This window comes from Ascaphus truei, chromosome 6 (genome assembly GCF_040206685.1).
Source record: "Ascaphus truei isolate aAscTru1 chromosome 6, aAscTru1.hap1, whole genome shotgun sequence".
Lineage (NCBI taxonomy): Eukaryota > Metazoa > Chordata > Amphibia > Anura > Ascaphidae > Ascaphus > Ascaphus truei.
Window position 1 is genome coordinate 21834223 of NC_134488.1, and position 24304 is coordinate 21858526.

The 24304-nt window shown below is 44.4% G+C and overlaps 1 protein-coding gene across 1 annotated transcript in view; it reads right to left on the reverse strand.

Moving 5' to 3' along the window:
• Positions 1 to 4751: 4751 nt before the first annotated feature.
• Positions 4752 to 24304, reverse strand: part of LOC142496738 (uncharacterized) — a 34127-nt gene continuing 14574 nt past the window's right edge. Inside the window, exons 4-9 of the mRNA XM_075603602.1 lie at positions 20031 to 20126; positions 14286 to 14352; positions 13000 to 13157; positions 9990 to 10113; positions 8698 to 8805; positions 4752 to 6400 (exon numbers count right to left, since the gene is read on the reverse strand). Of these exons, the coding sequence (XP_075459717.1) occupies positions 5784 to 6400; positions 8698 to 8805; positions 9990 to 10113; positions 13000 to 13157; positions 14286 to 14352; positions 20031 to 20126 (1170 nt within the window). The 3' untranslated portion in view covers positions 4752 to 5783. The remainder of the gene's footprint in view (positions 6401 to 8697; positions 8806 to 9989; positions 10114 to 12999; positions 13158 to 14285; positions 14353 to 20030; positions 20127 to 24304) is intronic.

Here is a 24304-nt window from a genome sequence, read left to right on the forward strand (position 1 = left end):
ACTGGCAAACAACTGCATGCGGCAGCAGCAGACGTTGGACTCGTGCCCTGTGGGTAAAAGAACTGTGTAGAGACTCTTTACTTACCTTTCAACTACTGGGATCCTGCATCCGAGGTACCAGCGCCAAAACCCCTGTGAGGACACTTGTTCCGGTTTCCTGAGGCGTTGGGTAACATTATCCCTAACTGCATTTGTTCAATTATTTTGATGTACGCACATTACTCACCTTACCTTATTGTATATGCTAATATATCATTTAATGCACTATGAGCGTTGTGCGCTGTGTCTTTTCTGTTTTTATCTGTTAGCTTAGGGGGTCCCTGAGCCCCCCCTCCATCGCAGCTGCAGACGCTCAAATTAAGGTCACGTTATTTTATCTAATCACATTTTATCACGTTATTTTACCAGTAGTTGCGCACCTTATTTTCTTTTCACTGATGAGAAACCAGCAGCAGCCAGGTCTGGATCAAACTCTGGAGTGGAGCCTGCGCACGATCCTCACAGGGTGTATCTCAGGTTGGAATCCATTAAGGTTGGAGGGAGAGGGGAGGGGAATGTTATATAAGGTGGATATTGGTCCCACCACACAGCTGGTTCCAATGGGGGGGAGGGGGACGGGAGTTGGATGTTAGAGGTATAGCAAGTAGTCTTTCTTGGAAAGGTGAGTTTTCAGGGAGTTTTTAAACATCTGAAAGCTGAGTTTTATGGTGCGTGGAAGGGTATTTCAAAAAGAGGGGGCAGCACATGAGGTCTTGCAGGCTGGAGTGAGAGGAGGTAAGAAGATAGGAAGAAAGGTGGTTGTTGTAGGCAGAACCTAGGGGGGTGTTTATGTATGTATTTGGGGATGGGGGCTGAGATGTAAGTGGTCAAAGATGACCCCTAGACAGCAGGCTTGAGGTCTTGATGAGATTGTGCTGTTATTGACAGTGAGGGAAAGTGTGGGTGTAGCAGTGGCAGTGGAAGGGGAAATGAGTATTAGTTCAGTTTTGGACATGTTACGCTTCAGAAAACGGTGCGACATCTAGGAGGAGACTGCAGAGAGAAAATAGGAGACACAGGACAGGAGAGAGGGGGAAAAGTCAGAAGAGGAGAGATACATTTGGGTATCACCGGCAAATAGAATATATTAAAAGACAAAATATTTTATTAATTCACCAAGAAAAGAGGTGTAGAGTGAGAATAGCAGAGGGCCATGGACAGAGCCATGTGAGACTCCAGCAGAAAGAGGGAGTGAAGAGGAGGAGACACCAGAGAAGAAAACACTGAAGGAGAGGTTTGAAAACTGGACATGAGCCAGGAGAGGGCTGCGTCACGGAGGCCAATGGAGTGGGGAATGTTCAGGAGAAGGGGGTGATCAACAGTGTCGAATGCAGCAGAGAGATCCAGGAGAATTAGTAGAGTGAAGTCACCCTTAGATTTAGCTGTGAGTAGGTAATTGGCCACTTTTGTTGATGCTGTCTCATGGAAGTGTAGAGGAAATCAGGGCCGGTCTTAGGGCAAGGCAGCAGCCTTTTGCCCTGCACCGGCAGCGGCTTATTCTCCCTTCTCTTCCTCCTCCTATCAGCACTGGGATCCAACTTCCCCCAACTTCTCTAATAGCGCGCCTGAGATCAGATGCATTCTAAGGAACTCTACCCCTCACTAATAGCGCGTCTGAGATCAGATGCATTCTAAGGAACTCTACCCCTCACTAATAGCGCGTCTGAGATCAGATGCATTGTACATTTTCTGTATTTGATACAATATGCAAATAACCTAAAAATTGCAGGAAACCATTTAGGAACCCCTGTTGAAAAACACTGGTGTATCCAAAAAAAATGATTAAAAAAGTGTATTTAAAGAAAAAATCCAAAATGCTTCCCTCTGAAGCAACCTATTGGCCATGTTATCAACCCCTATGAAGTGGTGACACTTGTTCAATCTCCATGCGTCGGATTTCAGAGAATATGTGTTACAACTCAAGTTAGCGCTTTGCCCAATTTAATTGTGCGGCTATGTTCTATCAAACGAGTTTTCAACTTTCATGTTGTTTGACCAACGTACATTAGTCCATGTGGGCATTTCAGGGAATAAATCAAAATGTTACTCATACATGGGATATTATCCCTAATCTTAATACTGTTCTCTTTGTGAGGATGGTAAACACTCTTCCCCACAATAACACCAATACAGATCGAACAATTATGACATTTGTAGCACCCAGGTGTTGATGTTTATCCCCTAAATTTGTTGAATGTTTATATACTATCATGGAAGGATTTCGTGAAGCGTCCGCTAAAGTCGTTTCAGTGGCAACAATATCCCAATTCTTGAGAATCGCTTTCTTATTATTCTAAATAGATAGACTATTGTGTTCAACATAGATTAATCTGATTTATGTTCAATGTGTTTATCCTCCAATAATTTATTCTGATCTAATTTCGTGGCTTTCTCGGGGGCTATATCCAAGAGATCTTTTTCATAACCTCTCTCCAGGAATTGTTTCTTGAATTTAATAAGTTCAATATCCCTCTACCTTGGATCACTCGAAATCCGAACAATCCTCCAAAATTGTGAGAGAGGCAAACATCTTTTGCATGCTGCGGGGTGGAAATTTGTGCCATACAGGTATGTATTGCAATTCGTAGATTTAACAAATATATTGGTGGAAAACTTGCCATTCTGTTTCTCTGCTTGTACATCTAGAAAATGGCTGGTCTCCTTGCTCCAATTTGTGGAAAATATGATTTTGGTAGGTAAACTGTTGAGATAATTAATACAATGAACATGTTTCCTCAGTTTGTGTCTAAATTAACAACACATCATCAATATACCTCCACAAGCAAAGTACATAATGATGAAGGGGATGGCTGTAAACAAATTCTCATAGTGCCCCATAAAAAGATTTGCGTACGAGGGAGCAAGATTGCTCCCCATCGCTGGTCATTAAATTTGGAGGAAAAAAGTTTTTCTCAAATGTAAAATACCGTCGTTTTTATGGAGCACTATGTCCAATAGTTGTAGTAAATATTCAGCGGGTGGGTCTCCCCTGTGATGTTTCGTTAATACATCAGCTATTGCTTCTCGACCTTATTCATGAGAAGTATTGGTACTGTATACAGTGATGTTCTATGAAGAGTGACCAAGAGGTAGTCATTACCTACAGTACTTCTTCCAATTGCTCCAGTTTATGTAAAAGATCTGATCTATCCTTAACATAAGAAGGTCATATTTGGACATGTTCCTTTAGGAAATCTCCACAAACTGAGAAAGTGGTTGACGTAGTGAAGATATAATACAGTAGGTCTCCTTGGTGGATGGGACAATGTTTTCTGTACTTTCGGTAATGTATATATAACTGGAATTCTGGGGTAATCTTGTCTCAAGAATTTAGCAGTTCCCTCATTAATCCAATTATTAGAGGTTTCCATGGCTATTATCATATTTATTTATTTCTTGAATCTGATCATAGGATCTGACTGTAATGGAAGATATGTGGTAACATCATTAAGTTGCCTGAAAATCTCTAATTTATCATCAGAATAATTCTGAACTATAATTGCCCCATCTTTATCTGCAGGCTTTATTATAAAAGACGTATCCTGTTGTAAGTTTTTAATTGCCATGAGTTCATCCTTATCAAGATTAGAGAAACGATCCCTGCTTGCACATTTTCTTAATTATATGTATTTTAACCATCCTCATGGTTTATCATTTGGGGCATAAATGTACTTTTTAAATGGCACTTAGGTTTTCAATACATCTCAGTTAACATGTTGGAAGTAGTCACAATAGATCCAAAAAGAGATTGAAGCAGCGCACAGCCAGACAGAGATGGGTTAGAGTTGATAAAAAATATTAATTGTCCCATGTGCATATGCCATGGATAAAACAGGGGCACTAGAACTAGTAACTGCAGCAACACAACCTGCTCTAGCCAGGTAGGAAGCTTGTTGAGAAGACCAGTTTTGTAGGCTCTGCCTTCTTATAAGTCAATGAGGTCAGGTGTTACAGTCAGCACAGCTGACTGATAAAGGGCTGCCTGAATTAAGCAATCCCTGTGCGTAGGTCCTGTCAGAAAATAGGGATGGTTGCGGCAACCTAAATCTTCGAGTGGTGTAGCCACAATCAAAACTACCGGGTCCCTTTGGATTTTGATCTCAAGTACGGTTTCTATGAGGGTAATGACCTGGGCTATGCCATTTTTAAGGCAGAAATTCTCCGCAACTCTAGGTAATATGTTTAAGGGGTTATTCAGAGCAGATCCAGAAAACTCCTGTTTCTGGAAAATTGTAGTGGTCATTTTCTAGTTCAGCGCAGGAGGAACAAAAATAATAATTTGGCATAATTGCTCCTTTATAACAGCCTGCTCCAAACTCAGTCGTGAAAGACACCAAACATGGCAGGTTTTCCTGGCAATTAATACATAACCAAACTAACTTTGTGCTAGTGAGCTAGAAAACTTGGCTTCTTGACAGCCCTTGTTGACAAGCCCAAAATGTTAACGCCTACTCTAGCCCCTTTGCTGGCAAAGAACAGGTTAATGCTCATTACATTAAAAGCCTCTCTGTAAAACCCAGAAATGTCTTGCATAGGATGGGCAATTGCTTTGCAGGAAGTGTGTGAATAACGGCCCTGCATGCAGCAGCTACAGCACCAGGTGAGTACGCTGTTGATTTTGCTGTCAGTATTGTCTTAGTGTTCCGAGTCTGGACACAATGAAGGAACATTGGCTTGGCAGGTTACATCTGATTTAATAAGCACAGAGAAGATCATTTTGATATTATTTTAATGATAATTTGTTAGTAAATCTGATAATCCCAAAACAGTGAAATAAAGTAACAGATAACGCAAGCCACAGAGGCCGGAATTTACTAAACAGCGCAAAACCGTAAGGCATCTTTTGGCCCACTCACTTCAATGGGCCACATGGGTTAGTACCGCTTAGGCCTTTACTAGTTTGAACCCATTAAGATGTAAAGGTGGTTGAGGTCAACTTCCTTACTGCCGGAAGGACCTGCAATACAATGCAAGGAGAATCAGTGTTGCAGGCTCCTCTGAGGGGTTGTGATATTATATATATATATATACAGTGTTCGACAAACCTATACATTTGCACGCCCCGGGCGAGTGGATTTAACATCGTGGCGAGCTCCTATTGGCCCAAGCAGGACACGTGTTTTGTTCGGCGAGTAGATTTTTTGGTGATTTGTCGACCACTGTGTATATATATGTATATATATATATATATATGTATATATATATATATATATATATATATATATTATCCAATGCAAAAATATAAATTGTGTGTTGAAAAAATAACTAGCTGTTATAGGAACAGTGTTGAGAGGTCACGTATGCCTCCCGCTTCCAACTCCTTGCTCTGTTAGTATTTCCCTGAAAGTATATTCAGAAATGCAACCATATAGTGGGATTCTGGAGGATTACTGCATTGCAAGGGGATTTAGATGTTTTAATATTTAAGCAAATAGGTTATATTAATTATTCAGCACAGTTTCTGTAGGTGTCTCTCAGGTGTAAGATGTGGCAATATTCCCTGCAGTGTAAAAGAATAGAGAGTACATCTGGGGAGCCGCTATAGTAGACCTCTTAAACTCTTCAGTGCTGGAGGGGTCAGATGCGCAGAGTAGCTGCGTGCTCCTGCAGCACTGAGGGGGTAAAGTTGAGGCGACGTACCTTCTGTAAGAGTCCCGCCGATGTATACTTTATGGAGACATTATCACTTAAGGGAAGGGATGGCCTATTTATACACGTGTTTTTCTGGTGATAGAGAGTTTGGGTCACCGACAGCTGTTATCTGGCTCCAGCATGACTCCCCCTGAAACGATCATGGGTGTATGTCCCCACCCTACCACATCCCCCCTGGGATGTGACAAATGGCACTGGCTCAGTGACTTGATGTCGTGAGCACTGAGTAAGTGGCTCCAAAGGTTGAGGTGACTCATCCATCCGTTGAAGCCATTGGAGAATAGTCCCAAGAGATCAGCACGATCTTTCCCCAGTAGGGTCACCCCTCCAGCTTTGATCTCATACCCCTGCTGGATTTTCTTCTCCTTTCCAGGCAGACCGCTCACCCACAACTCTGCAGCTCCACTACTGGAGTCCCAGCGCACGCAGTAATGCACCCAGTCTTCCGATGTGTGGTACAGGTCAAAGATCAGATTCATCCCTCCCACCCATAGCCCTATGTCAGCCCCCACACTCAGCACAAGCTCATTGTCCCTATCATGGGTAGAGTAGGAGAAGACAGTCTGGCTGCCCTGGTTCTTGGTTCTCACCCAGACGCAAAGGGTGAATTTATGCAGATGCAAGGACTTCAAAGGACGGACTTGTACGTGAGCAGCCGGGTGATCGCTGGAGAAGTAGTAGGAGGGGTAGGAGGGGAGCTCAGATGAGTCTGTTCGGCACAGGAGAAAAAGGGGTAAATCTTTGTTCAAGGAGGATGTATGTACAGTAACAGCAGAACAGCGGAAAGTCAAATGTGAGGTATAAAGATAGAGAAGCTTTATTAAGGATCCACTAGAGAAACCAAGAAGTGATTAATGAGGTTAGAGGTAGAAAAATAAATAAAAGAACAAAGAAAAATATCTACAGTATACACTGAACAAAGCAGAATGACAAAGGTAATGGAGAGCAATCCCATTGGAACAGCACAGTTTACATTGTCTATTGTAATTTTTTTAGGGCTTTGTAATCTAGCAATACAAGTGTAATAATACCAAATTTGTAGTGTAAGTGGTATGTACAGTGCTATATTTCCATATTATGAACCAATATATTTAATTGGGTTTGCCTATGTAGCAGTGCATGTTTGATTTATAATCTAATAGCTTTGTTATCTATATAGTATGCAGATTAAGTAATATACAGTATCTGCTAGGCAAGTCCCCTTCTATATAACATTGTTATTTGGTATCTTGAAAACGAATATATTTATTGTTAATATTGCTACACAGTAGCATGAAGGTTTTCATAGTGAATGCACCATACACGCATTCACTATGCATCTTCTCTACATATCATACAGCCCGGACAACGGTTAACCCGTGCTGCAGTCAAAGCGTGTAATTATATCATTCTAGGCACCACTGGCCTCATGCTGTTGAGGGAGAAGCATAAAGGGGTATAACCACACAGCTGTAATAAAAGTGTTACTCACGTTATTGATTTCATTATTACAACTCCAACATGCCTTCCTAGAGGGGGGCTGGACATGAAGGACTGTCCATGATACTTTATGAAGATCCTGATGGTCATGGCATGGACATTTGTCACTATGGAGGCCATTTATTAAACAGTGATAGTGCATATCATGGCACTATTAAAGTCATTGGGCGTTTCCGTGCTATTGGGCCCTGATCGGCACTATTGCAGTTTAATGAAGACTCCCTTATGCATGTTTTTTTTTTTTAAAACATCACAAGTCATTGTTTTCTGGACAATTGATTACGACTTATGGCTTCAAGGTCATCGTGTCCTCTGATCATTCTATTTTACATCACCCTGGTCTTCACACTTCACACACATCCCCTTCTACAGAGATGTGTTTAGCTTTCACTCGAATGCGCAAACCATACGAAATTAGCTTTTTTGTATTTGCAGAAACAGTTGCGAATCAGCCAGAGATGAGTCACCGCACGGTCCGAATTCCATAAACAAATACATGAATGACACTCACTCCCTGTAAGGAATCGGGGAGCGTGTCCCCCGCGTCGCACTCCCTCCTTATCTGCTGCCTCGCACAACTCCGCTATCCTTACAGTGCGCGCCCTCACGCAGGAGCTTTGTGGACATTGCGGAGTGTGGCTCTGCCCCCGGTTACGGTGCGCATCAGCGTCGCGCGGTGCGTACACGTGACACGTGTGCACGGCACCCCAGCTGCGCGTCAACAACCCTCACAACGCCCACCTGTCTCCTGCATCACTCCACCTATCCTTGCCTCTGCTGATGCCGCACCTCTACTCCTCCCCTCCCTCTCATTGGTCCTGCTCTCCCATATATGCTCAGCTGTGCCACTTGCACTTTGGCTGAGCACAGTTCCAGTTAGCGTTGTTCTCCCACTTCTTGGTTCCATGTCTTGCCTTGTCCCGTGTTCCTTGCCTTGTCTTCAGTTTGATCTCCAGTGTACCGACCTGGCTTTACCCTTGGACTCCACACTTCTGGCTTACCGACCCAGACTTACCTCTGACCTTCCGCATCTCTCCAATCCTGACCACGGTTTACGGACCTCTACGCTCCTACTGGCTCCAACCCCTGACCACGGCTATCGGACTCCGACCTTTCTACCGGCTCCTACCTCTGACCTCGGCAAGTATCAAGACTACTCTAACCTCTCCATCCCGACCCGACTGCCTGACCATCCACTCTCCAGACGTACCCCTGTGGCTGTGGGTGGCGTTTATACCCATTCCCACCTCTGTAACGGGGTCCCGCCTTGTTTGTGGTGACCACAGCGTTACACTCCCTTCAGAGAGAATGCTAATGCTAACTTGGATAAGCATAAGATTGAAATTAGCATCTCTCGCACAAATTGTGAATGAGCTGTGATTTGTTGGCGAAACAGTGAGTTCATGGTGGAAATGTGGAACTTCTGAGAAACGTTTAGCCCTTCTAAGTTCTGCAAACTGGCAACAAAATCACAAAAAAGTTCACAAATGCATTTTGGAAAGTTCTTGCATATCTTTACTCTCCTACCTCTCAGCTGCATACTGGAAGATCTTCCAGTGTCCACCTGCTTTTTCACATCCCGAATATCTGTCTCAATCTGTTTCAGCTGAGTGGTGATCTCCATCTGGCAGGTGTCTGAAAAGTAACATACCGAGAAGCGGCGCTCTTAAAGGCAACAACAGCAGCACTCCTTGTACTATGAGGTTTTAAAATACGCTTAAAACTGGGTGAATTTGCCATGGATTACATGTATGTGCCTTAAAAGGTAGCTATCATTTATAAAATAAGATCTCTTTTGAGCCAGTTAAAGCCTCATTCACAGCTAACTTTATAGCAGGAAAGTCCGAGATGTGTTAAGAGAACATCCACTAGAACGAGAAGGTTCTTGCACCACTGACTCTCCATGTCACTTTGGTGAAATCGATTAATATTCCTGTCTCAGGTTCCTAACTTAGACTATAAAACAGTGGTAGGCCACATATACTTTAGGCGATCAAAAGGACCATACATTACCCACGTAGGAGATTCTCCCCGACCCCTCCAGTCAGCTGCATAATGCCGTCGAGCTGGTGAATCCTGTCCTGCTTCTCTTCTTACACTGGGAACTGGTGATGAGCACAGGAGAGGAGCAGGACAATATTTATCAGCGCACTTTCATTAAGCACCTGAGGGAGCAGGGAGAAGCGATGATGTCATCAACATGCTCTGCTTCCTCTGCACTGGGGGGAGAGGGGACTGCCGGGGCCGCCAGCAGTTAGGGCCACAGGTTAGACCTCCAAGGGCCACATATGACCCCCAGCTGTCTGGTATCCACCAATGCTGCTAACGCTAAGGCTGCAGGCAGGGAGCTGGTGCTCGTCCGCGGTGACGTCACGCTCCCTGCTCAGCCGTGAGATTTGTGGGCGGCTAGGTACATGCACGGGGAGTCGTATCGGGGGGGCGCGGCAATTATATCACGGAGCTGGTTCGACCTCATTGGGCGAACCACTCGTGATGCGCCAGCGAGAGGCAAATTCAATTTTGCTTGCTTCGACAAGCAGCTAAGCGCCGAGCCAGCGCTCACTCACGCTGGCCGCACACATTGCTCTAATGTCTTTCATCGCGGCCAGCGTGAACGTGAGCGCCTGGTCAGCATCACCCTGGCCACAGCCTTAGTTTATCAAGTGGGAGAGTTTATTTTACAGTCCTTGTTTTCTAACTCCCTTGCAGTTGTGATCCCACTGCATCCACCTTCTGAAATATTTTGTCTGGTGCGTGGCCCAGAGCAGAATGCATCATCCAACCCTGCGTGTTTCATGCCCCACGTACTTTGCACTCACCTTTGGGTAGTTTTGGGTGGAAGGAGGCTTCTACAACACGGTCATTCAGTGACTGTGCGTGACGATAGTCATTACGTAATGTTTTGTTGTTCCAGTCCAGCAAAGTGTTTTCCAGCAAATTTATCTACAGAAAACATCAGCAATATTGGTGACAAACAGCACTAAGTGTAGTATTGCAGATATTGTTTCTGGTATTTCATAGAACCATGCTCTATTAAATGATACATAGTCTGGCTGCCAATAGGTGTGATGAAGGGGTCCAAGTGGCTTAAAAGAAGTAATAGTACGGTGCTTGATTTGGAAAAACTTCTACATTTATTAAACATCGGAACAAAGCTCTTTGGCCTGTAGTTTGCAAAGATTGCAGCATTATTTATGCTGTAAAATAGGAAGCGCAGATGTTCCATAGCATAAATTGGAATTTCTTTACAAATATAGCAGAATTGTACATTTGTATATAAAAAGTAAAGGTTCTCTATACCCCCTATTACCAGCACAGTTAGTCCACTAGTCCGATGATCATTTGCAGTACTGCCACATTATCTCCCTGTCATCCCGAGAAGCTGAGATAGAATTGTTATGGGGATACTGATACATAGGTCCCTATTCAATATGCTGTGAAGTTGTCTTGTGCTTATGAGGAAAGATGAAAGACATTAAAGCCCTATTTTCGGACTAAGCGCAGATTACTTCCGGCAGTGCTAGAATCCTAAACAGTGTGTGTGTGTATATACGGTATATATATTCTCTCTGTGTCCCCTTGTTTGTCTCTCTCTCAGCCCCCTTGTCTCTGTCTTTCTGTCTCTCTGTGTCCAGCTGTCTGTCTGTCTCTGCCCCCTTGTCTGTCTCTCTCCCTGTGCTCCTTTGTTCTACCCCCTGTGTCCACTTGTGCATCATTCTCTTTTTGCCCCTTGTCTCTCTCTCCCTCTCTCCCAATCTCCCTCTCTCCCTCTCTCCCTCTCTCCCTCTCTCCCTCTCTCTGTCTGTCTGTCTCTCTCTGCTCCATTTCTGTTTGTCTCTCTCCCTGTGCTTATTTGTTCTACCCCTGTACCCACTTGTATATCTTTCTCTCTGTGCCGTACAGTTCCAAAGTGCGGGGAAACAAGTTCAGGCGAGGAGCAGAATCTGGCTTGTGCAACCAACATAACATAGACAAACAAATTCTTCAAAGTGCAGGTCTCCTCTAGGACAGACATACAAAGTAGATCTGTGCTCACAAGTTCATAATGCAAGTCTCCATTTAGTGTGACACCCAAGAACAGTGGAAAGACAACATTTCAGGTCCCATATGGACCTTTCATCACCTTCCTCTACTTTGTATCTCTGTCCTAGAGGAGACCTGTACTTTGAAGAATTTTATTCATTCTCTCTGCCCCCTTGTCTTTCTCTCTCCCTGTGCCACCCTGTGTGTCTGTTTCTCTCCCTTTGCATTGTTGTTCGACCCCACTGTGCTTCCTTGTCTGTTTGTCTCTCTCTGTCTGTCTGTCTGTCTGTCTCTCTCTCGCTCTCTCTCTCTGTGTGCTCCCTTGTCTGTTTCTCTCCCCCTGTGCCCCTTGTCTGTCTCTCTTTCTCTGCCCCCTGTCTGTCTCTCTCTCTGCCGCTTTACGTGTCTGTCTCTCTCTTTGCCCCTTGCCTGTCTGTCTCTATCTATCTCTCCTTGCTCCTTGTTTGTTTATTTATTTCTGTGCCCCCTTGTCTGTCTCCTTCTGTCCAATTTTTTATTTGTCTCTATCAGTGCCTAACTTTCTCTCTATGTCCCCTTGTCTGTCTCTCTCCCTGTGCCCCCTTGTCTGTCTGTCTCCATGTGCACAGTTGTTCTACCACATTGTGCCCATTTGCCTGTCTCTCTCTTTGCCCCCATGTCTGTTTTCCCTTTCTCTCTCTGTGCCCCTTTGTCTGGCTCTCTGTCTGCTGTCTTTTCTGTTTGTCTCTCTGTGCCCACTTGTCTGTCTGTCTCTATTCTCCCTTGTTCCTATGTCTCTCTCTGTGCCCTCTTATCTGTCTCTCTGTGCCCTCTTATCTGTCTCTGTGCCCTCTTATCTGTCTCTCTGTGCCCTCTTATCTGTCTCTGTGCCCTCTTATCTGTCTCTCTGTGCCCTCTTATCTGTCTCTGTGCCCTCTTATCTGTCTCTCTGTGCCCTCTTATCTGTCTCTCTGTGCCAACTTATCTGTCCCTCTGTGCCCTCTTATCTGTCTCTCTGTCTCTGTGCCGTCTCTCTGTCTCTCTGTGCCGTCTCTCTGTCTCTCTGTGCCCTCTTATCTATCTCTCTGTCTCTCTGTGCCCTCTTATCTGTCTCTCTGTGCCCTCTTATCTGTCTCTCTGTCTCTCTGTGCCCTGTTATCTGTCTCTCTGTCTCTCTGTGCCCTCTTATCTATCTCTCTGTCTCTCTGTGCCCTCTTATCTGTCTCTCTGTCTCTCTGTCTCTCTGTGCCGTTTCTCTGTGCCGTCTCTCTGTCTCTCTGTGCCATCTCTCTGTCCCGTCTCTCTATCTCTGTCTCTCTGTGCCGTCTCTCTGTCTCTCTGTGCCGTCTCTCTGTCTCTCTGTGCCGTCTCTCTGTCTCTCTGTGCCGTCTCTCTGTCTCTCTGTGCCGCCTCTCTGTCTCTCTGTGCCGTCTCTCTGTCTCTCTGTGCCGCCTCTCTGTCTCTCTGTGCCGTCCTTCTGTCTGCCCTGTTTGTCTCGTTTGCTCTGTGTGGCACCCCCACCCACCCCCATTCCCCTCTGAAATCTATTATATGTTATCCTGCAGTGAATCTTGTTAACACATATTATTTTTGTTACATCGAAGAATAATGCAGATCCTTTTCTCACTTACTATGTAGAATGTGCAATCTCATTTTGGTGCCTAAACCTGTGGCACAAAGATAAAGACCTGAAGAAGGTCACACGGAGCTTTCACTGGGTTCACCTTGCTTGATAAGCTACAATGTTACCACAAGCCTACTCTTTATCCCTCACATCACAGTCTTGTCTCCCAAGGTATCTGGGGGCGCGATTTTATGAGATGTTACCTGGGTGTGAGATAGGGTGATCGGAGAATCAAATATCGTCCACAGCACGTTCTCTGTGCAGGGAGGGGTGGTGAGGGAGCCCTGGTAGCGATAGAAGTTATCCAGGTTTTCGGGGAGCATGGCCAGAACATCAAGGGTGTGCAACTCTGTCTCCTGTCCTGGGAAACCACATGGCAGTGACGTTAACACAAAAAGCATCATTCAAAGTTCGCTCTCTTATACTAGGACATACTTCAGCTTAACCATTTGGACTGTCATCCTTTTATTTTCTTATTAGTAATACAATACAGTATGATAGCTGTGTGCATGCAGAATTTATGATTCTATGTTACTGTAAGAATTTCAATTCAGTTACATTATTATATTGTAATTAGGTTTGTATCCGATGTATAAAAATAGGATGCCACGCATGATATTGTCAGATTTGCAATGGTTATTTTTATACATATTATAGCACACATATGATATAACATGATATGATTCAAATGGTTAATTAATATATTTTGTTGATTCAGTTACATTTGGATAGGATTTGATGTTATAATGGGGATTGCAGTGTTGTCTGAACAAGGGGGACCCTGTGGGTGAAAATTGAGTGAATATCGGCAACTGTGGTTGGGGCTGATGCAATTGTGGGAGTGTATGACATATTGGATTGACAGGAGTTCTAAGATCTTCACAGAAAACATGAAATATTTGGTAATAAACTTATATGGAGGGTGGGCAGTTCCTTATCAGATATGACATCAGTTTTAAGATGTAGAAATTTATCTTATCATAGAATTAGTAGAAGCAAGGGCGGACTAAGGGATATTGTCTGGATAAATATCCAGCAGTGTGTAGCTAGTGGAAGACCAAAGGATTACACCCAGAAAGATGATAGAGGGATTACACCGAGATGGAGGAGAGAAGAGTTTATACCAGGAAAACGAAGGAATCAGGTTTAACATCATGAGACCAAGATCAAACACAAGGATTCTACTCAGCAGTAAAATAATATGCAATCATCTTTTAAGATATCATAACTTATTTGAACGTCACCGCCATTTTGTACTATTTTTGTATGTGAGTATTTATCTTCAAAATAAATGTTTCTTTTTATGTGCTAACCCCAGAATGCTGAGTACAATTATGCTGGAGTAATCTATAGAAAGAAACAAAGGACATTGTAACTGTACAATATCATGTTGCAACCTTGAGGATAACTAACAGGATTCCTTTGATTTAATCAAGTAGCATGTATGCAATGAGATGTGTGTGGGGTACTGTACATAGTGAATTAGTACCTGCATAGCGGACCTTGCCCAGCTTAGAAATGAAGTGGCTGTAATACGTGTTCTCAAAATTCCCATCCTAGGAATGATGGAAAGGTGAAGATTTAGGAGGTTAGATTTTTGAAAACGACCCTTCCAAAAAAACAGAAGAAAATACAAACGTTTGTGATAACATTTTCATTTTAACTCCTTCGCTAGTAGTGAGTCCTACACAGAGCTGCCTTGGCATGCATTGCAGCAGAGGGGGTTATTGCTCTAATTATGAGCCAAACATATATATTTATCCAACTAAATACAAAGGAGAAACATAGCCCCAGCACACTTTACACAGAGACTTATTCAGATGAAGACCGGCCCCATTTGAGCACTGGCCACACAGAGTGTCGCAGGAACACAGGCGTTTAGGGGACCAATAATCCATAAGTATTCGCACCTGAGCACAGATGCCACACACTGTGGCATTGCACGTAAGTTGGAGCACATACACATGTAGCAAGCCTCACTGTCTCCAGCGACGAGGTCGGGTCCATGCTTCTACATCGAAACCTCACACAGTGTTAATCCTCCAGTGTCGGGGCAGCTACGGTCACGTAACCGCACCTTGCACTGGTGCCGGAAACCATTAGTCTTGCTACATCTGTAACCCCCAAGGCTCTCATGTCTGGATATAAGCATTGGGTCAGTGTATTATGGTAAAAGTGGTGCAGTTCAGGGGCAAAACATTCTGCACCTCCTCCTTATCCGTTCAATCGAGTACGAGTCTCGGACACTCTATGGATCAGTGTTCTCCATGTCTTCCGATCTCTCACGGCTTCTTTCAATTCTGCTATGTTCAGTTCAGTATCTTTCTTGATGGTATCAAGCCAGCGAGGTCTTGGGCGGCCTCTTCCTCTCTTGCCACCTACCATTCCAAGCATGGCATCCTTCTCAAGTGACTTGCTTCACATGATGTTACCAAAGTAGGAGAGCTTTTGCTTTGTTATCTTGGCCTCCAGTGAGATTTTCGGTTTGATCCATTCCAGAACTTCTTGTTTCCTTATTCTCGCTGTCCACGGACTGTGTAGCAGACATCTCCAGCACCACAGTTCAAATGCATCGATCTTTCGCCTATCTGCCTTTCCCAGAGTCCAGGTTTTGCAGCCATATGGTGCTATTGGGAAAACGATTGGTCAGTGCAATCTGCATTTGGTTGCCAGGCTGATGTCTTTAATCTTCCAGATGTTGTTCATACTGACCATCACATTTCTTCCAAGTGTCAGCCGTCTCTTGATCTCAGGGGTGCAGTAGCCGTCGCAATCAATTTTGAAGCCAAGAAATATGAAATCTTTAACCACTTCAATTTCTTCATTGTTGATTTTGATATTAACGTTCAGATTTTTTGCTGTTGTCATGATCTTTGTCTTCTTAATGTTCAGGTGCAGTCCAACCTTCTCACTTTCTTCTTTGACTTTCATGATCAGAAGTTTGAGATCCTTCTTTCTTTTCCGCTAGCAGGGTGGTATCTTCGGCATATCGGTTGTTGATGTTTCTGCCGCCTATTTTCACACCAATCTTGGGCTCATCTAGGCCTTCTCGCCGCATGACAGCTTCTGCATACATGTTGAAAACTGCTGGTGATAGGATGCATCCTTGGCGTGTGCCCTTTCCGATCTTGAACCAATCCGTGTCTTCGTATATCGTTCGGACTGTAGCTTCTTGATCTTGATAGTGTGATATTATGAGTTCGGTCAGGTGTGGTGGTGTGCCCATTTCCTTCAGGCAGGTCCAGAGCTGCTTGTGCTCAATTACATCGAACGCCTTCAAATAATCGATGAAACACATGTAGAGATCTTTCTGATTCTCTCTGTTTTTTTCCATAATCCATCAAAGGTTAGCAATGTGATCACGAGTGCCTCTGCTTTCCTGAAGCCAGCTTGCATATCTGGCATTTCCCCATCGACGGTTGTACTCAAGTGTTGTTGGATAATCTTCAGAAGGATTTTGCTTGCATGTGGTATCAAGGCTATGGTGCGGTAATTTGAGCAATCCTTCGTGTCACCCTTCTTCGGAATTGGGATGAATACTGCTCTTTTCCATTCTTTCGGCCACTCACACGTGCTCCATATGCGTTGACATAACACTGTTAATGCTCTCGCTGGTATGGGCTCTCTGCTGGTATGCCGTAGATTCCTGGGGCTTTTTCGGTTGGCTAATTGCTTCATTGGCCATACGACTTCTTCCTCGAGAACATCTGGCTCCAGTTCCAGTGTCTCATTCTCCTCCATCGGATGGTTCTGATGTTCACTTTCGTACAACCTCTCTGTGTATTCTTTCCACTGATCGCATATTGCTTGCTGGTCATTGTCATGATCGGGGTATGAGGGGTTAATGGGATCTGTGTATATGTTGATCTGCATCCCCCTGCTTCCGCAGAATTGTCCCTGGTCTTAGATTTATTTCCCCAGCAGTCTGTGTTATATTCCTGTATGTGTATAAATCATGTTGGGAGGGAAAGGGTTAAACATATTGTGTATATGGGGATCTGCATTTCCCCGCTGCAGCAGAATTAATTGCTATGTTATGTATTAACACGGAGGGAGGGGGAGAATTGTATTGGACAAAAAGCTTGCCAGATGACAGCTTTGATATGTAATTGTACAATCAAAGGAAGGTACTTGAAAGGTCCCCTGTGGAGAAGTTAGAGGTGAGAAAAGACGTGGATATCAATGGAGGTGACTCGCCTCATTGCATATGCAGCCAGATCTCACAGATGGATACAAACCATTGTGACCTGTTAAATATAACACCCTTTCAGGAACGGTCTCTGCCCAATAAGCATGTTGCCAGACAGAACGGCACCCAGGCCTGTGGCCATATTTTTTATAAATGGGCTGGCCAAGTAAGAACAGGGGAGGGGTGTATTAATGAGGGGCTGGGTAAACCCTGCTTCTCGCGTTACCTGTCACCCTGTGATTGGTACAAGGTAATTGTTCACCAATAACTGAAATGCCATGTTAGGAATGGGGGCCTGCACCTATATAGTTGCTTGCACCCCTTATTCCTGTGCTTGTCGTGATTGCAACAAATTAAGGAGCTGATATTCGGCTGAATATCTCCTTATCCAGCCCCAGTAAGTGTAAATATGTCTGTAATGTTATTTGCTTGATGTACAGTATTGTCTGTTCTGCTCATAGGAAATAAACTCATTCAGTTTACTATATCCTAATCTTGTTCAATCTGGCCCGGTTATTCTATATATTGTCTGTTCTCTCGTGACAGTTATGCAATTCCTGGCCATTGTTCCCACAAACTGTTGCCTTCCGAGCCTTGAATGTTGACCGTGCCCTCTTCACGTGGGTGTAGAGTTCTCGCGTATGACCTTTCCTGCTCGCTTCCTCCATCTTCTGGCACTGTTCATTCCAGTAGTTCTCATTGTCCCTTCTGGCCTCTCTTTGGAATTCAGCATTCAAGCTTCTGAAATCTTCTCTGTTCCCAGTAGATTTGGCCTTCCTTCTCTCTTCTGTGATGCTGATGGTCGAACCGGAACTCCACTAGGCTGCTTTTGATGCACAAGATATATAAAATAAAAAAATCTTCTTGATTTTAATGGGACTTCTTTGGTACATATGGAGCAGATTTGTTGTCACAGGACCACTTATGTCCCATCAATGTAAAGCTGCCTTTCCAATTTGTGTATCCATTATTTACACCTCCAACACGGAGGATGAGGATAGGGTTGTGCCGTTCCTAATAATTTAGAACCCTGAATGATTAACAAGTAATTATTTATTGACCAAAATAGAGGATATCAAACGGCACATGGCGTCCTGCACTTAATTAATGTTAGATCTGCTGTCTGCATCCTCATTTCAATAATATAAGGCGCAGGAAAGCTGTGACCAGTAAGACCAGACTGGTTTCTCTTCTTAAAGTTGTCCCCTGCACCCTTCTTGCTGTTCAGCTTTGTTTAAATTTCCTTACACTTTGGAGTATTGTAATTAATGTCTCTCTGTTGCAAAACTGGGACAACAACGAGTGCAAAAAAGGGGCACCAGATTTATCAAAGAAAATAATGCCCTTCATATATTTGGTGCAGTTTTTGCACTTACGCTCACATGATCAGGAAGTGACAAGGGGGCCATGGAGATAGCAGGACCAACTGGCACTGAAGGGGCTAAAGCAGGGGTGGCCAACTCCAGTCCACACGGCCACCAGCAGGTCAGGTTTTCAGGATATCCCTGCTTCAGCAAGGGTGACTCAACCTGAAAACCTGACAACCTGAAAACCTGACCTGTTGGTAGTCCATGAGGACTGAAGTTGGCCACCCCTGGGCTAAAGCTTCTCCGTCAAGGAGAAAACAGCTTAACAGCATATTAAACGGGCACAATGTTTTGTTTTACTCTTAATCCCTGTCTTTCTTTGCTAATTTCTGCCCATTGATTACATAGATACAATTCTAAGGAGAAATTACAAATCACTAAAGTGCTATTTTCTTGCTAGTTCTTCGTTTGTGGGTTTTTTCTCCAAATCTTTTTAGAAGTGGTTACATCTTTAAACTCTTTTCTGTCACGAGGGGATACAAGCAATTGCAATCTCCTGTGGCAGCAGTTAACAGAAGTGTCACGGACCAGTTAAAGGATCACCCGCCAGAAGCAGCAAAATGAGCAAATGGCAGTGGCATGTTTAATAGGTTAAATCAGGGGAGCGCAAACTTCTGATGCTGCTCCCCCGGTGCCCCCCTTACTTGTGTTCGTGCCCCCCTTACTTGCCTGTCGGCGTCAGCGGGGTCATGTGAAGTCACGTCATGTGACGCGTTGTCATGGCAATGGGTGTCAACGCGGGTCATGTGACGTCACATGGCCCCGCGGCATCATTTGACGCCACGTTGCCATGTCAACGCGTCATCTGAACCCGGCTGAACCACAATAAGTTCAGTTACAGAGGCCTCGCGATCCCCCGGCATTTAATTTAAATTTAATTTAAGGATGGGGATGGATGGCGGGGACGGATGGCAGCAGAGTGGGGCGAATGGTGGGGTGGGGACAGATGGCGTGGCGGATGGCGGCCAGGTGGGGACGGATGGCGGGTGGATGGCGGCCGGATGGGGACGGATGGCAGGATGGGGACAGATGGCGAGGCGGATGGCAGCTAGGTGGGGACGGATGGCGGTGTGGGGACAGATGGCGAGGCGGATGGCGGCAGGGTGGGGACGGATGGCAGGGTCGATGGAAGGGTAGGGGCAGATGGTGGGGTGGATAGCAGAGGGGGCGGATGGCAGAGGGGACGGATGGCGGCGGGGTGGGGAGAGCACGGAGAGCAGCAGAGGGGATGATAGTGGCGGGGTGGGGAGAGGACGGAGAGCAGCAGAGAGGGGATGGGTAGCGGCTGGGTGGGGAGAAGACGGAGAGCAGCAGAGAGGGGACGAGTGGCGGCGGGGTGGGGAGAGGACGGAGAGCAGCAGAGGGGACGGATGGCTGTTTGTGACATCACCCCGCCCCATAGCCAATGTGGGTGCGTGCCAGCGAGAGGTGTGGCCGGCCACCAACTAATCAGCAACCGCACAAATCCACAGACAAACAATTTTTCAGTTTTATATATATAGATAACAAGGAACTAGCATTGTCATCTCTCCTTTAAAGGCAGAGTCACTAACCCTAGGCCTCTCTTCCTCTTCCCGGTCTTCTAACCTCAATCACAACACCACAGCCTCACTCTTTTCCATCAGCTTCCCAGCCATTTCACTTTTCTCTGCCTGTGCCCCCATGGGTCATTACTTACTGTGTATAGGAATGCAAGCACTGCCAGCCCTTCCGGTTTGTCCTTGGCCTCCTCAAAGCTCTTGTACAAATCTGAGTTATAATGAACAATGTGCAGCTGTGGAGACAGGACAGACAGTGTCAGAGATACAGAGGTAAAGTTAAAGAGGCAATCCAAACAATATCCTACATGTGTGTGTTTTTAATAAATCAGTTCAGTAATATTAGATAATGCTTAATTCCTTTTTTGTTATTATTGTAGCCCCTCTCTTTTTTTATATACGTCAGACTGCACCTGATGCTGAGGCAGGGGTCTAAGTCGTTATACCTATGTTAGCTGTCACACATGCTTGAGGCCAGTAAAAGGGACACAGCACTTGAATGTATGTAACAGGTTTATATATAGGATATGTAGATATAGCAAACAGATAATCAGCAACCACGAGATGCTTAGGAACAGGATCACTACATACAAGGCACAATACAGATTATATAATTACAGTTCATCTAAGCGCTGTGCATGTATTTGTGTTATAGTTGTAGCCATGCCACCTGACCTACTCCTGGCAGTAAGCCCAGCTAGAATCAGACTGCATGGTAGTGCAGTAGTCAACATGGGGTTTTTGCCCTTCTTGGTGCTGCACTTGAGTGACAGTGGGAGGCGGTGACATCCGGCCTGAGCATGTCCAATCATGGGATGGACCTGGTGCCTTCCGTCTAGCAGTACTTAAGGGCAGTGCTGCCCCAAATTTAGTAGTGCATCTCCCCTTGAGAGAAGCAGGGATCACACAGGATTGCCTGGAGCTTTACCCTGTCCCTCTTCCCCTTGGGGGAGAGTGAGTGATACCCTATACCTCTGGTCCTGCTAGAGGGCCAGGGTAGAGCCAGGACAGCTGAAGGGGCCCTGACCTGTAGTGGTAGTCCAGGGGCTATCCTCAAGTTGACCATCCCAGATACTGCAGTGGGCAGAGATATGCCTTATTCCTGTACTGTCAGACCAAGAGAATAAACCGTTCCTGTTGTTATACTCCCGCCTAGTGTGTGATCTTACTGGGGGGAGAGGTGATGGTTCTACTTTAGAACATCACCTTCACCTCTCTGGAGCCTACAGCAGATGTAGGCGCTGCACTGCTAGAGAACCATGTGGGTAATGTACCCCAGAAACCTGATCCTGTGTCCCCACTAACACCGGCGGACAACTCAGCCCTCCTGTTACCAGCAGGTATGATGCACCACACGGCCAGTAATGGCAGAATCTCCCAGAGTGTGAGGGAAAGACCATTATATAGTCAACATAATAGGCCTCTAGGTACCCCATTGGAGCTTGTGTATTGTCACTATAGGTTGCAGACATGTACTTCGCAAAGATATGTAGTGTGGTAGCATTGTTGATGTTTCATTGGGGAATCCCCTCCGTCAGCGATCTATCTCTGGTCTTTGGCTCTCTGCAGCTGGATTCTCCGTTGATCAGTCCTCAAGTCTCCACGTGGAACACATGCAGGTCCCATCTCACAGAAGGCTCTGGATCGAGCCTCACACTCTCAGCTCCGCACAGATCTCCCCACTGTCATGGCAGCCCCCTCCCCTCTTAAAGCTCACTCTCCCTCATAGTCCCTCCTCCTTCACCAGCCTTGCTACTGACTTATCACAGTCACCTGTCCATGGAGAGGCACCTGCTAGGGCAGTGTCCATTTGTTGCTTGGCATACACAGGGGGTTACATTATAATTATTTAACTCTTAATGCCATTTTTTATGAGTTTGAATATACTGAGCACCCTTTGATTTATATAGAAGGTTTTAGCCCACCTCCCCAGAAGTGCAAGATCTTTGTAATACTTTCCTGATTGTGATCATTTGTTGCCAATATTCCCAGCAGTTTTAGCAGCAAACTGTAACAATAGATACAGTAATATTACCTTAGTTATATAAGAATACTGTACATTGTAGCTTAGTTACACTGACTAAAGGAATGATTGAAACTGAAAGGCAGCCATTTAGTGAACCCTGGGAAGCAGAATCTTTGCTAATCGATCACGGGAGAACAAATCAATCGTTAGCTTAGCTAATTCGTTTTGAATACAAGTAATCAAAGGCTACATATATTAAAACTAAAAAAAATCTTTTTACTTGCTGCTTGAATTGCCTTTTTAAAGCTGCAATACTACATCCCCCCTATTTTTCTTATTATTATTTTCATATGTAAAGAATGTGTCAATGTATAATTCTACATTCCTATTTAAGCTGGCAATACTGATATGATTAAAGTAAGTAAAGTTATCTATTGTTCCAGTTTACAGCGCAAACTGCTGGGAATATTGGCAACAAATTATCACAAACAGGAAAGTGTTTGGGAGGTGAGCTAAACCTGCTATAGAAATCAAAGAATGCTTTAAAACTCATTAAAAATGGCATTTAGAGACAGAGGTATTAGAAACAATAACGGGGTTGAAGAACTCCAAGGCCCCGGGACCAGATGGTCTATCCAATATTTACTATAAAAAATTAGCCCACATATTAGTTCCCCAATTACTAAAGATATTTTACAAAGCTCTTGAGGGAGAGCAGTTTCCTCAAACGATGCTGGAATCAAAAATAATATTAATACATAAAGAGGGAAAAGACCCCACCCAATGCAAAAGCTACAGACCGATATCCTAGTTCAATAACGATCTCAAAATATTTTCCAAAATATTAGCCACAAGATTGAATACGTATCTTCCGCAACTGATAGACGCAGACCAGGCTGGATTCATACGAGGTCGTCAGGCCGGGGATAATACACGAAGAACAATTGACTTAATCCAGATAGCCGAACACAATAAAACGCCTTCGATGCTACTATCTCTAGACGCCGAAAAGGCTTTTGATCGTATTGATTGGGGATATATGTTTGAGACACTTCGAGCATTTGGGGTAAAAGGCAAATTTATGAATGCTGTTACATCACTATACGGAGAACCCACAGCTAAAGTATCCTATATTAATATGCAGACTGAGAAAATCAACATAAGGAATGGCACAAGACAAGGCTGACCCCTGTCACCCCTATTGTTCGCATTGGCGATAGAACCGTTAGCAGCTCAAATCAGGGCGAACCCAGATATCGGGGGGATTAAGGTCAAACAAAAAGAATACAAACTAGCATTGTTCGCCGATGACATATTGTTAACCATTTCAAAACCCTTAACATCACTCCCAAACTTATTTAGTAACTTGTCAGAGTTCCAGAAACTATCGGGGTTTAAAATAAATAACGAAAAATCCGAAGCCCTAAATATAAATCTCCCTCAGGAACAACTAAAGCTAATAAAAATAAACTTTGATTTCGCGTGGAAGACACAGGCCATAAAGTACTTGGGAATATGGTTGACTAACACACCCGACACTATATATGAGACCAACTACCCATCACTAATAAAAACGCTGAAAAAAGAATTAGAAGAATGGTCCAGATATCATATATCATGGTTGGGTAGAATAACTGCCATCAAAATGAACTTATTGCCAAGAATATTGTACCTTTTCCACACACTTCCAGTACAGGTCAGACCCAGGGACATGCATGAGCTGCAGAAAGCTATCACAAAATTCATATGGAATAACAAAAAAGTGAGAATAAAGCTGCCCACATTATATAGATCCAAACAATCAGGAGGGCTAGCTTTGCCACACTTGTGGCAATATTATCAAGCGGCGCATGTAAGCCAACTGGTTCACTGGCATGCACATAAACAGAAGAAAAAGTGGGTGGAAATTGAGTCCGATGTGATGTCTGGGTCATCCATAGAAATGATACTGTGGTTAACAAAGAAAGAAAGACCAGCACTGATGGTGCCCCTGGAATCTATCACACACTCGCTAGCCATGTGGGATTCATTAAAACTTAAACATGGGCTATCCACCAACAAATCTCAGATGACACCACTATTTGACAATATTAGCTTTACCCCGGGCATGGAACCAACAGCGTTTAAAGACTGGTGCAAGGCAGATATCATAAGGGTAAAAGATCTATGGGCAAACAACGCTATTAAGACGTTTGAGGTAGTAAAGAGAGACTATGGCCTCCCTGATTCGGCCTTTTTTAGGTATCTTCAATTGAGGGATCACATACAGAAGACAGGTCCGTATAGCGACTTCACAACATTTGAGGATTTGTGCCTCATGGGGGAGGACAAAAAGGGCCTAATCTCTAAAGTATACAGCATACTTGCAGAAGGTAAACAGGAATTGGAGATAAAGCCCAAATTGAGGACGAGGTGGGAAGAAGAGCTGGGAGAACTAGATCAAGAGCA